Genomic DNA, 14,794 nt, shown 5'->3' on the forward strand with positions numbered 1-14,794 from the left:
ATTTCAAATACCAGTAAGATTTTAGATTTTAGCCAAACTAGTATCACAAGAATCCTAACTATACTAGATAAGCCATATTAGAAGCTTTAGAGTATATGCTTAAGCTAAAGTATAAATTCTTGTTGGGAAGTGACAAAATTTTCTTGAAGTTGATGGCCATAAACAATCAGTCAACATTCGTGAACCTCAAGAAATTCTGCTGATACTTGAAAAAGCAATGTTTGGTCATCTGGATAATATTCCTCTGTTTTCTAACCCGCGTTCTTGTTGTTTTCCTTAAGTTTAACTCGAAAACAAATTTAAAATTTACATGCCTTGTCCGAAAACGAAATGGAATCAATTCATGCTTAGTTACATCACATATAAGAAACAAAAGGATGACCATCTGGAACAAGATGGCTGCAATTGAATATTCCTCTTTGAAATAAATTAAAAACAAAAATGGCGAAACAAAAGTGCTCAAATACTACGATAGAAAACAGTTTTTAAAAATCAATTACAATTTTCCGAGCTGATTGGTTCTGTAACTCTGAGTGACCCTCCAAGCTCTAAGGGTACCAAAGGAATGAGAGAGTGCAGAACGTCTGTTATAAGTGGTCTATAACTTGGTTCTGCTTGCACACATAGCACAGCTACTGCAGCAACCTGTAGAGTAGAATGTTAAGATGAATTCAGAAGTAGCATTTATCACTAAGCATTAAAACATGTGATTACATAGCTTCTATTCAATGAACCTGATATAAATGCTTCAAATCCATTGTGTTTTGGATAACAGGATCTAGAAGACTTGGAAGCTTTGATCTGTCAGTTAGTTGAGGCATGGCCTACATATTGAATTTGAAAGTCTTAACCATCAAGAACAACAAAAATTAAGTATTCATCCATATTCTCAATTATATAACAATGCATACCCATGAAACCAGAGATTGGTATTGGTCTGAGGACATGTTCTCCATTGGTTTTCTTCCGGTAAGAAGTTCTAGAAGGACAACTCCAAAAGCATAAACATCACTCTTATCGGTTAGTTTACCTGAAAAACTTACCATTGTTAGCTCCATTATTAAATATAATCTCATACACCAATCAATATTAAGCAAAATAACAACTGAAAAACTAATAATATATACCATGTGATATGTACTCGGGTGCCACATATCCCAAAGTTCCCGACATCTTCATGTTCTTGTGTTGCATGCCAGAAGCTACAGCAAGTCCAAAATCTGATAGCTGAATCACAAAACTCAGTACAGATGTAAATATAAGTACTACTACTAGTACTAATTAACCACATTAAGTTTAATATGTCATTTTAAAATCTAACCTTAGCATTAAAATTAGAATCCAGAAGAACATTGGAAGATTTTAAGTCTCGATGAACAACAGGAGGATTGGAATGCTCATGGAGATATTCTAAAGCTCTAGCAGAAGAAATATGTATCAGTCATCATCATAGATAATATAAAACTAGGGTTATACTAGTATTCATTAGTTTTTTACTTTAGAATTATAAGATTCACAAACTCACCTAGCAACATCAATTGCAATTCTTAAACGGATATACCAAGTTAAAGATGATCCACGAGTAGGCCCTACAATTGTTAATACCAATGAAAAAATATATATAATTGTTAAATTCCAAAATGGGATATTTTTCTCTATTTTTCAAATTAACATTAATGAAAATGTACCATGCAATTGAGTTTCCAAAGAACCACTCTCCATGAACTCATAAACAAGAAACCTCGATTCACCATGAATACAATAGCCTAGGAGTTTTATGATATTCTGATGCCGAATTTTGCTCAACAAACTCACTTCATTCTGCAATTCAGTGCAATAACTAAAGGCAAATTCAGGATGCCAGGAAATAGTACACATTCAAATGATCTAGTTATAAAGGATCATCACCTCAAATTCTCTATCAGCATCACTGTCTGCTTTCTTGACAGCAGCCTGAAAATGTTCATCAAAACAAGCTCTATATACAATTCTAGAACCACTCTCTCCCATAATATTATCCGTGGAAAAGTTGTTTGTGGCAGTCTCTAACAACTGAAAGTCGAAAATAGCAATTGAACTCTTCTTATCAGCCATTCTTGAGTAGTTAAGTTTAGCACTAACAGAGCTTAAGGTTTCCTTTTCCCCTTTTGCAGCCTCTACAAGTTCAAAAAATAAATGAATGAGGGACAGAAAAAGAATTTCCAGTGCCTGCATTACCTCGTCTCGGTTAAAAAGAAAGTGAATCACCGATTTAGTCTTTGAAATTATAGGTGTAAGGCACTTAAAGAAAACTCAAAGTAATCGCAGAAATTGTAAATCTTCTATCACAATAGACCTTTAGAGACTAAATTGACTGCACAAAAAGTCTAATATAATTGGGGAATTTCACTTGCAGAATTCATTTTAAAATTAAAATTTCGTCAATTTCTTTGGACTACGATTAACTTACACCTAAAATCTCATGGACTGATCAGTGATTCACTAAAAAGCAGACCCAAATAAAAGTTTCACAACTTCACAGGTGAAAACAGAAACCATACCTATGGTTCCTTGGCTTTTACTAGAGGAGCTTTTCAAGTTTTTATGTCGACGGAAGAAGAAATACAATAAGAACAGAAAGATTCCAACAAGAAGAGAAGCACAAGCAATTAGTGCTACTAGAATTCTCTTATTCAAACTTTGGTGGTGCACTACTCTAACCTCCTGATTTCCTGTATCATTATAAGACAATACAACAGAGATTATTAAACAGCATACTAGTATTCTAAATCAATATATAAATGAATGAATTCACATGAACCTTGAATTTAGTCCTTATATTATCAATCTCTCTTATTTCGTCCCTAAACTATAGAAATATAACAAGTAGTTCGTAAATTATTATTAATCCATCAAATTAGTCTCTTAGTTAGCTTCAAAATAGGAAAAAGAGGCGTAGACTAGATATCCTCTGTGCACAACGGCAGAGACTAATCTCTCGAACCTCGTGGGATCCAAATGGGCGACAAACTCTCCCTAGAAGTTTTAACGCTGCTGCAAAACCAAGCCAACCAAGAACCTTGGTTAAGCAAGAAGAGACTTGTGTCATCTCATTTAAGTGCTCTTGGATGAATTAAAAATAATTATATTTCTATAGTTTAAGACCAAATCGGAGAAAAAGTAATAGTCGATTTGTTCAAATTTCATGTATGAATACATCAGTTATGAGATCTTCAAAGTCATAAGTAACATTATAATATCTACTAAGTTAGCACAATTGAAGAAACAAGCTTGTTTGATAAAAAATTAAGACAAAGTTCATGATTTTCCAATGACTTAACCAAAACTGCACAATTCACTAAACAAAATTTGTAACATCCACCACAATGAAGGAAAATTGACAGACCATAACAGAGAAAATAGAAAGTAAAAAAGTGAGGTTTTTTGTGTTTGAGGTTTCAAGTTCAGAACTTTTTAGTATATCAAACACTACAGAATAAGGATTTGTAGATAGTTTACCTGGAGATTGAGGTTGTGCATTTGCATGAAGAATTGTTGAGGAAAGAGAAATGTGAATGAACAGAAAAACAAGATTCATTTTTTTTTTTTGAGTGAGTAACTTAACTTGTTGTGTAAAGAATGTTCTTTTCTGTTCTTAGTTCAATTTTTGAATCAATTTTTGGAAGTGATTCTGTATACAGAAATGGACAAATGCAAAGCTCTCTTTCATAGAAACCGATAAAGCACTTTTTTTAATAATCCATTTTATGAATGAATGAATGATAGTAATACTAGTTGGTTTCATTTATTCATGAATCATGAGTCTGTCTAGAGAGAGTGAGAGAGAGAGAGAGAGAGAGAGAGAGAGAGAGAGAGAGAGAGAGAGAAAAATAAGGAACAACATGGAACATAAAGAGACACGTGGCAATAATCTAAAGGTGAGAGAGAGTTGAAAAGTTATTAATGAGAGGTAAGGGTTTGTTAAAGAGGGACCATATAGCATTGCATATGCACACAATAGTTGATGATGTGGGTCATAATCATTGATACACCAACAACTTTAATGTGTTTTGCCCTTTCTCTTTTCCAACTCAAATGAAAATGAAACATACAACTAGTGTGTATTGGCCTTTAGATTTTTACCTCTTCTTATTTTTCTCATTCATTCACGGACCCTTTGCTTGTCAAATTGGTGGCTCATCAATCACACCTTAGACTTTGCCATTTCAGATTGGTAACAGTTTTTTTACTACTAAACTTTATTTGTCTCGCCCGAATTTAAGACTTATATATTAGCAAGTTTTTAGAATTTGGTATTAGGTTTAATTCATCCTTATAAAATCGGTTTGTAAAGTGAGGATTGTCTCTTATTTATTTGTCTAGGCTAACTAACATCTCATGTGGAGTTTCTTGACACAACAAGTAAAATATTGTATATATACAAAAAAAAGTTTGAGTTTATGTGTAATCACGCAACCAGAGTTAAAAGTTACTAATTTTAGTTTTTTAAAAATCAAAATATTCTTTTTTCTATCGACCGTGTTAATGTATGTAATATGTATGCTGTGACCGCACATAATCAACATTAAGTGTGATAAGATTTGAACCTAATGACTTATAAACAAAGAGGTTGGCATGTAGTACATCTATCTAGGTGTCCTGCTAGGCGCCGTCTACGGTGCGCACCCTTGATAGGCCGCGCACGGTGCGCATGCAAAAAAAACCGGATATTTCGGGAATATTCCATCACCGCATGTTTTTGTAAATTTAATAATAGTTACACTATTACAGGGTTAATGTCGGTATTTGACATCAATCTCAACTTTACCTTTCCAAAAATAACATGAAAAATTAGCAACAATTCTCACTGAAACTTGCAATTGCAATCGTTCGTTGAAGATCGACCGCAGAACAATGAATAACCAAGTTCGTGGTGAGGTCGTTGGTGACGCTGATGGTGCTGTTAGTGGCGAAGTTCGTGGTGAAGTCGTTGGTGACGCTGATGGTGCTGTTAGTGGCGAAGTTCGTGGTGAAGTCGTTGGTGACGCTGATGGTGCTGTTAGTGGCGAAGTTCGTGGTGAAGTCGTTGGTGACGCTGATGGTGCTGTTAGTGGCGAAGTTCGTGGTGCCGTCGACGGTGGTGTTGCTGGTGTCAGTTCAGCGCGCGATGAAGTAATGGATGCTTACTTTGTAAGTGCTAGTATGTATTTGTGCTTTTAACCGATAGTATATATTTGTTGTATTTTATATTGATGTAGTCATTTATTTATTTTTTAGCAAGCATTGAACGAGTTAACACAAGAGAATCCTTCTTATAGAGAACATTGTAGAGGTGATGAGGATAATATTGGAGACAATGACATTGGGTTTGATGCAGAAGATGACAATGTTGGTCACTCTGCAGATCATGATTATAATGATTATAATGATTATGAGGAAGATGATGAAAGCTTGGGGGGTGAACTTGACGGTGATGAAAGTTATTCTGATACCGACAATGAGTGGGAACATTTGGATGAAAGTGGGAACACGGTTGCCAACGATTTGGATGAAAATTCAGATACCGACAATGAGTGGACACATTTGGATGAAAATGCAGAGCAATTAGTCATAATTGATGGTGAGGAGGATGTTGTAAAGATTGATATGTTTAACTTGCACAATGAAGACGTTTCTAAGTTGCGATTTGGTAATTTGGAAGTTGCATACAAATTTTACTGTTGGTTTGCAAAGATGAACGGTTTTGCTGTTCGCAAAGGGCAAGATGTTAGAAATAAAGATGGAGTTCTTGTTCAAAAAACATTCGTTTGTAACCTAGAAGGCTACAGGAAAGACCGTCGCGATTTAACTGAAGTGACGCGCAAGCGTGGTCCGAAACACGAAACCAGGTGTGGTTGCAGTGCAAGACTTCGAGTGCATATTGATATAATTTCGGGTCTCTGGTACATTACTATTTTCAGTTTTGAGCACAATCATTATATGTTGACGGAGAAGCACTGTGGGCTATTGGCAGCACATAGGAAACTTACAAATTCAGATCAGATTCAAATTAAGAACTATGGTCAAGCTGGGATAAAGGTTGCTCAAATGATCGGTGCGTTTGCCAATGCTGCGGGAGGGTATGATAAGGTAGGGTTTTTGAAGAAGGATTTGCACAATCAAATTCAAAGACAAAGAAAAGAAACGTCTTCTGATGCTAAAGGTGCTGTTAAGTACCTTCTAGGTCTTAGGACTAAAGATCCATTGATGTTCGTTGCACACACGGTCGATGCTTGTGGTAGGTTGCAAAGCTTATTTTGGTGTGATGGAGAAAGCCAAAAGAATTATGAGGTTTTTGGTGATGTGTTGGCATTCGATGCTACATATAACAAAAATAAATACAGGTGCCCGTTTGTTGTATTTTCCGGTGTCAACCACCATAATCAGACAATTATCTTTGCCACTGCTGTAGTTTCTAATGAGGTTGAAGGCACATATGTGTGGTTGTTGGAGCAATTTTTGCTTGCGATGAAAGGCAAGGCCCCTGTTTCTGTAATAACAGACGGTGATGTAGCTATGAGGAATGCAATAAGGAGAGTATGTCCTAATAGTTATCATAGGTTATGTGCTTGGCATCTTCTTCGAAATGCCATGTCTAACATTGGTAACCTAGAGTTCATTCCATACTTGAAAAAATGCATGCTTGGCGATAACGATGTTTGGAAATTTGAGAAACTGTGGAATGAAATGATAGATAAGTTTGGGCTTCAAGACAACAGTTGGATCAAAGAATTGTACCAGAAAAAGAAGATGTGGTCAACAGCCCATATTAGGGGGCATTTTTTTGCAGGAATACGAACGACGTCGCGGTGTGAAGCATTTCACAGTCACATGGGTCAGTTTGTCCACTCAAAGATGAATATGACTGATTTTGTGAAGCAGTTTAATAGATGTGTATGTTATTTTCGCTTCAGGGAGGTGGAGGCGGATTTTCATTCACAATATGGAAATGCTGTCTTGCAGACCCCTCTAAGGTCACTCGAGAGGTCTGCATCAAAACAATTCACACATGAGATTTTCTGCTTGGTACGTTCTGTACTAAAAAAGGTTTCCCTGATATCATTATGTGACACTCAAGAGATGGCATCCTTTTCAATTTATTCTGTGACGAAGTATCAAGACGAAGGACATGTTTGGCGTGTATCTCACAGTCCATCAAACAATGAATTTAAATGTTCTTGTCTTAGAATGGAATCAATTGGAATTCCTTGTGAACACATCGTGGCAATTATGGTATATCTTGATACTGTTGAATTCCCGACTAATCTTGTGTTGAATCGATGGTCTAAATTTGCAAAGGACTCAATTCGTGGTAATGTTAACGATGGTTCACATTACTGGGATTCACATTTGGTTGCGAGACATGCCAATTTGGTGCATCTTAGCAAGGAAGTTTCCGATTTGGCTTACAAGGATGTTGATGATTATAAAAACTATTTGGATTATCTAACCAATGAAATCACGAGGCTTAAATCAAAGTACGTTGGTGATAACGGTCCTGTGAATTTAAATGGTCCGGTCGAAGTTGATAACATATTGAACCCTTCCTGTGCAAGAAGCAAAGGCGGTGGACCCAGTTCCAACAACACTACAGCTGGGAGAAGCAGGCGTCCAGGAACATGTGGCGGATGCTCCCAAGTTGGACACAACATAAGATCTTGTCCTAACCTGGCTGAAGATGGAGAATTTCCTGCAGCCAGTTCTGTTCAATCAATGTCTGTACGGTTAAGCGGCAACAATTACGAAGGCTACGTCAACACCAGATAGGAGCTGTCTGGATGCAATCTTGTAGGTAATGTGTGTAAATACTATTCCGTGTTGGGTTACCGTTTTGTTATTTATAATTGTTCCTTCCTGTTTGTTAGCACTTGCCGGTTGTTATACATTAGTGTAATTTGTTACCGTGCCGATGCACGGGATTAATTAACAATACTAGTTAGTTAATGAATTTCAACACGCTTATTCGACCGGTAGTAAGAATGATTAATTTTTGTTAGAAATCATTAAAAATTCATAGTTGTTACAGACACATTATGCATAACCATAAATAAATAAACTTCCAAATAAGACCAACTAATTATAAGTTAACAAACACAATGGCCCTATGTCAGATTTCATAACAAAGGCATAAAGATGAGATTAATCATCAACAGAGTATATCATAACTTATACTTCTCTTGAGTGGAGGTCTTGTACATAATCATACATATCATGCCCAACATATTGGTATATCCTTTAGGTTCTTTTTGGGGGTCGCCTTTTTTTGGATCACTTAGCTATAAAATCCTATCCAAACTTGAAAAAGTACTAATACAAATCATTAATAATAAATCATAACTACTACAGTTGCCCGACCTAAAAAAGTACTAATATGATAAGATAATCGTCAATATTTAATCATTAATACCAATCAAACAAAACCACGTCTACGATATTGACCGCAATCATGCGAATCTGCCAAATCCATCTCAACAACCTTAATATCAAAGACAATCTTAAATTCCTTTCCTCCAGATCGCTGTCCGATTCTAACGCAATTTTCAAAAATATACGGTGAAACATAATTAGCTAAATCATTACTTATGGGTAAATTTGCCAACCTTTGAAACAAACCGACAGAAAATAATTGCACATTTTTAGTGACAACGGAAAGAGGAAGGCCGAACTTGTATTTATATATTGGGGATACAATAAAATCACTTTCAGTTGGTATAGGTTGGAGTCCAGACAGAGGTTGAACATAAAGTTTATAGAACCCTTGAACATGAAGCTCTATTGTTACTAATTTTTCATGAAAACATTTGTCTGATACTGGTATAGTGGTTTCTGCCATCATTGTGTGGGTTTAGGTTTTGCTAGGGATTTTAAGCTTCGATAGATCTAAACGATGAAGTGGATTTGGGTTTGGGGAGTTATTTGAGCTAGATGCCATTGATTGAAACTGAAAATGATAATAAAACCAACCTGGCTATTTTTCACAAGTTTGTTTCTTGCGTATCATCTCAAGTGTGGATAGGAAGCCATTTTATAGGTAATATAAACCAATATTTACTGTTGTTACATCCTGTAGCTGTACAGTTAAAATATGTGTTGGAAATATGTAGTATACTTATTACTTTCTCGAAAAGGAACTAAATCAGGAGACAGGGAATCTTACTATTAGCCATATGTAGTATACAAAAACCTCATAAAATGTGACAATTCATTTCCTGACAAGATTCCCGTCAATACCCTTTTAGTTGTATTAGATTTAATGAATGTAATATATTCTGGCTATGCATCAATATGGAAAGGAAATTTTAAATTGTTTATATATTAGCTCACACAAAATAATGGGCCTATAAAAGTGTTAGTGGCCCATCCAAAAACTCACCCAAACCAGGTCTACATCCACACCCAAAATAATGGGTCTCAAAAATTAATGCTAGTACCATTAAACATGAAGTGCCCATCATACTATATATATAGTGCACACAAAATAATGGGCCTATAAAAGTCTTAGTGGCCCATCCAAAAACTCACCCATACCAGGTCTACATCCACATCCAAACTAATGGGTCTCAAAAATTAATGCTAGTACCATACATGAAGTGCCCATCATACTATATATATAGTGCACACAAAATAATGGGCCTATAAAAGTCTTAGTGGCCCGTCCAAAATAATGCTAGTACCATTAAACATGAAGTGCCCTTCAAAATACCATACATAATTACTTTTGCTTCCCACATACCCCTCGTCCTCGTCACTGATCATCTTCTGCAGTTACTTGATGCCAATACATCCTCGCCCGTTGTATCAAACTGTTGCTAACCTCATTGTGGTTGCCAAGCAAGACTCTCATTGTCACAATCATTCTGGTCACATTCTCATCCAGCTAGCATAACACGTTATTTGGTTAGTAATTAAATAACAAGTTCAGGAACAAGTATTTGACAACGCACATTTATTTTAATTCATTATCAGTTTGAATGTGTTTGTTTGTGGAACCAAATAAGAACATTCAGATAGGAACCACATAGCTGTGTTTGACTGTGTTTGCTTGACCTTACTATAATTTTGAGTTTAAGTTTATGGGCGGCATGAAAAACAAATTATATCAAACGCAAATGTGTACTTATTAAAACTGATAACTGACTTTAATTCGTGTGTTGTAAATGCAGCATGGTATACAGGTAGTTAACGTGTGTTAATCCATGGCACCATGTTGTTGCAAAGCGTATCTTACAGAGGAATTGGATTGTACTACTTGTTCATACTCAAAGGCATATCATGGTAAACCATAATGATATCAAATGCATATGTTATTCCACGTTCTGAATTAAAGTTTGGTTTTTCAAAACATAACAACTTTACAAGAGAAAGATAATTTACCAATCCAATTGCGTTGCTCGTAAAACTGTTTTGCATATTGAGCCACTCCACAACCCATAGTCCAGAAGCATCACTACATTTTGAACATATAACATTAACACCATAATTATACCAATTTCATTATAATTTTGTACATTTACTGACTAAATACCTGTTCCCAAGGTTAGGCACACCTCTAGCCTCCACGATGTCCCACCTCCCAAAATCTGCCAGTCCACAGAAGGTATAGTAATCGGGATATACTTTGTCAATCAGTTTGGAAAGTGCCTTGCTCTAAACAAAGAAAATATGATGGTTACACATGTATCTTACATAATCCATATAAAATTTCTGTTAGGTGTTGTGACTATTATACGAATACATACGATGGTTCTTATGGTTCTCTGTCTCTCGTCAATGACATCGTCTCTAAGGTGTGTGTCAAAGTGAAAGATCTTTCCATGTTCGATAGATACCACCATAAGATAAAAATGACCGCGCGCATCTTCAATGGGCACGTAGATCTACACCAATTGTAAACAAATATGTTATATTTGGATACTATTAGTAGTGTTACTTGATTAGGGTGTATTGCAGGGACAGTTCAATATGTATTCATACCAGATTCAGGCGATCAAACTTAGGCAACCAATCTTTTCCGTAATAGCCGTGCAACTTGTCAATTGTGTGATCCTCAACAACATCCTCCTGTAATCAATTTGGAGTTTATTATGACATCAGCTATGTATTTATGTAATTCCTTTATAACATGGCCTTGGATAAAATATGAAATATATTTGATATACCGCAAATGAAGGTGGGAGACACCACAGTGTCTTACAAAATGTGTTCTGCTGCGTCCATGTAACCCTCAACGCCATCATGAGGATTATCTAGTAATGTTGACACAAACAGATATATGTCAATGGATGGAGTTCTAAATAAACCCCCAAGCAACACAGACACATATATGAATAAGGCATGTGCCAATCACGAAACTAAACAAGTATTTAAATGCATTTCAGCCCAAATCGATAAAAACAATTGCTAAACACACACCCTGCATAGCTCAAACACAGTGTTTTGGCAAATACCATACAAAAAAAAGGCTAAAGTTGTATAACAAACACATAGCACAACACAATTAATGCCTTAAGCGTCAAACATTACAATAATACACATAATCATTTAATACACTGTTTACGTTGACGCTCTTTTCATCAATATTACCTCCCTTGACACCAACATTCCGGGAAGCATACACTCGAACTCACATCTTGCAAATTCTGTTTTGCCCTTCCTGAATACAACATCCCTGCACACAGACCACCAATGTTATGTTACATTACAGCAACAAAACATATATCGATATTTATTCAAAAATTTACAAGTTATATCAATTACATCACTCACTTGACATCAAAGTCATTCTGGAATACATAGGCACATATCCTGACTTCCACATTGTCCAATTTCATGTCCACGGTTGTCTTAAATGGACACTTGAAAATCTGTTAAATATCAGTAACATATATAGTGTCATTGCATTGAAAAAATTTGTAAACTGGATGATCAAGACATAATTCATATATGATAACCTTTGGAATAATCAGTCCAACGCCATTTCTGAAAGCTTGTGTTTTTCCGACAGCTACAACACCCTTAGCTCTCCCAACAGGGGAACGACGTTTGACGCCGTTTGCCCCAGCAGTTGCGGCTTGCTTGCCCCGTCCATTGCCAGGCAAAGGTGGTGCTGAGCATTCACCAGGTGTGAAACTCAGTTTTCTGGGCATCGCCGTTGTACTCCTCAGTGTTGTGCCCTTCATCAATAATGATGCAAATTACTATCTACATGCTTATTTACATTCATTACTTAATCATGCAAGTGTTTTCATGCAAATGTTTTTTACCTTGTCGTTGACACGTCTCCGATAATCACTGTTGAATGCTTCGTAAGTTTGATGATCATCGACAGCTTTTGCGATAGCATCCTCTTCCACTGCATTTGAAAAATACCCCACGCGTTTTTTCGCCCTCTTGGGTTGTGTCTCGGCGCGAACAAAAGTTTCTCTACTAATTGTTCTTTTCTTTGCTTTGACTGTTGCATCAGCTATTTCCTCAGACAAGGAGATTGTACCAAAGTTTTTTAGTCTCGCCATCTCCTTGTCGATTTCAACCTCGTTATCGACACCGGTTCTTTGTAAAACAGATGTTTTCTTCAGCTTTTTCCCGTTATCCCCCAGCTCAGGAGAGTAATCAGAGCTGCTGTGGACGTCACCATCGTCCCTCCCCTTAGCCGGCGATCTCACAACGGGTTTTGAAAGTTCTTTCACATAGCGCTTTATCATGTCGGTGTTACACAGATCCATGCTATCTAAACGGATGTTGAGGTTCTAAAATAATGAAATGATTTTCTTAGTTCTTTTTCGATGCAACATATTTACTTATAAAGACATAAAAATGGATTGAACGAAAACACACAAAAATGATTTACTTTGTTCTTTTTGGATGCTACGTATTTACTTATAAAACACACATAAATGGATTCAACGAAAACAACTTTTGATAAACATATTTGTACCTCAATGGCGTCCATTATGTCCCTCAGAGTGACTTCCGTTGAAGATCCAGCATGTCCAGCATCTTGAATGACATGAGCCCCACGCTCATGAACCACCTGTAACAAAAGTTTATTAAAATTATTTTTACTTGTGATATTTCAGTAAACACGACCTTGATTAATCACTAGAACCCTTGATTCAATCACTAGAACTTTTGATTTAATTACTAGAACTTATTATACAGCCATTACATTGTCATCCATGGGTCCAGTTGAGGAGATATGCATGATCGAGACATTACCATCGTTTTGAGGGTGGATGCTACACAAACACATTTTTCTTCATTAATAACATGGAATATAGATAAAGTTATCAACTTTAAATCGTGTAAATGAAAGTTAAAGTTGGTTATGAATTTACGAATTGCTTCCTCTTGCAGGGCTGGAGACCAGAATGTGATTGTTGTTGAGTTCCATTGTTGGAGGACGGAACAAAGAAAAGCTACTGGAAACGATATAGTATTATGGTTTGCTCTGGTCCTTCTTTTGTGTTATAAAGTCAAGTAGCCTTTTTCACTACTACGTACGCCTTGCTTAATTAAGTATGCAATTGAAAGCATTATATCAATCAAAACTAACACTCACATTTAATGCACCTATACCCGCCCTATACCCAACTCACCCCACACATGATTACACAATTTAGTCAAATCTTTTATTTTGATCTATTGTTGCCTCCGACTCCGTCCCTAATTATAAGACTTTGTTGCTAATTTTCAATGATTAAATAACCAAATTGTAACTTCTTAGATTTAGTATATCGGTTTGTTTTATCAAATTTTATAGTTGAATAATAAAATTCGACTACGGTGTGAAGGCAAAATCAGTCTCGCACCGGTAGACAACAAAAAATTTAACAGCCAGATTTAATCAATGGATGAGATGTAGCTTATTGCAGTATGCTTTCCCAAATTGAATTGCTCCGTAAATTTCATTGATCAATGGGATCAATATGTAGCTCATATAGATAACATTTAAATTGCATTAGACTGTTAACTTAAAAAATGACCATCAAAAGAGCAACGATTATTTTTGTAGACGGGTTCTTATAAAAATTACCAAATAAAGAGTTGATTATTATATGCTCTAATTTTTAAATCCGGGTGGCACTAACATTTGACTTAAATAAACATTTATTTTTTTTGCTATGTGATTCTTGATGATGACTTCCGACCTAACAAAAAGTCTAAAAAATATGGCAAAGCAGGAGTTGAACACACAACATGGCATAATGAAATCCCACTACCACGCACTACCATCTGATCCAACACTCCTTTATCTCCAAGTTTTGGCGTTGCGAGCTATATATTTGGAAATTTATTAACAAAAACTCAAAATGTTATTGTTTAAAAAAATAACAAACACTTAATAATATCAATAACAAACTACTTTTGCGTAATCATCGTTACGATTATTGGGTTTATTGGATTCATTTAGTTATCGGAGAAACGTGTCTTTCCATACTTGTTGATATCAGTAAAAAGCTTCTTTGGTACATGTGTAATAATTACTTCCACACTGCAAAATCATTGCTTATTTGTCCGAAATATATCATTTTTACGCGACATTCCTTACTTAAGCTTTTTTTTACAATTGATTCGGGAATCAAAAGGAAAAAAAAAATCATTTTTTCCATACAACCTACTTTTGCTTAATCATCGTTACGGTTATTGTAATTATTTGATTCATTTAGCGTATCGGAGAAACGTGTCTTTCCATACTTGTTGAAATAATAAAATACTAGCTTATATTTCACAGACCAATCCAACTATTTGGATTCAAATTTACTCAAAACATAAAACA

General features: G+C 35.7%; 1 protein-coding gene across 1 annotated transcript; it reads right to left on the reverse strand.

Annotated features, from left to right (window-relative positions):
• Positions 1-298: 298 nt before the first annotated feature.
• Positions 299-3,794, reverse strand: LOC123897638 (probable receptor-like protein kinase At1g80640). The gene is made up of 10 exons (XM_045948354.1): positions 3,499-3,794; positions 2,541-2,711; positions 1,909-2,156; positions 1,689-1,821; positions 1,526-1,589; positions 1,322-1,418; positions 1,128-1,227; positions 912-1,030; positions 735-824; positions 299-645 (listed from the first exon to the last, which is right to left on the reverse strand). Exons 1-10 carry the CDS (start codon positions 3,575-3,577, stop codon positions 493-495), a joined length of 1,254 nt encoding a protein of 417 aa, XP_045804310.1. The 5' UTR covers positions 3,578-3,794; the 3' UTR covers positions 299-492.
• Positions 3,795-14,794: the final 11,000 nt, after the last annotated feature.

The sequence above is a fragment of the Trifolium pratense genome, linkage group LG7, assembly GCF_020283565.1.
Source record: "Trifolium pratense cultivar HEN17-A07 linkage group LG7, ARS_RC_1.1, whole genome shotgun sequence".
In the NCBI taxonomy this organism is placed as follows: Eukaryota; Viridiplantae; Streptophyta; class Magnoliopsida; order Fabales; family Fabaceae; genus Trifolium; species Trifolium pratense.

Coding starts and splice junctions, on each gene's coding strand:
- LOC123897638 (XM_045948354.1), bottom strand. CDS start 3,577: ATGAATCTTGTTTTTCTGTTCATTCACATTTCTCTTTCCTCAACAATT. Junction 2,157..2,540: donor TAAAAGCCAAGGAACCATAG/GTATGGTTTCTG, acceptor TTGAACTTGTAG/AGGCTGCAAAAGGGGAAAAG. Junction 1,031..1,127: donor ACCCGAGTACATATCACATG/GTATATATTATT, acceptor TAAGTTTTTCAG/GTAAACTAACCGATAAGAGT.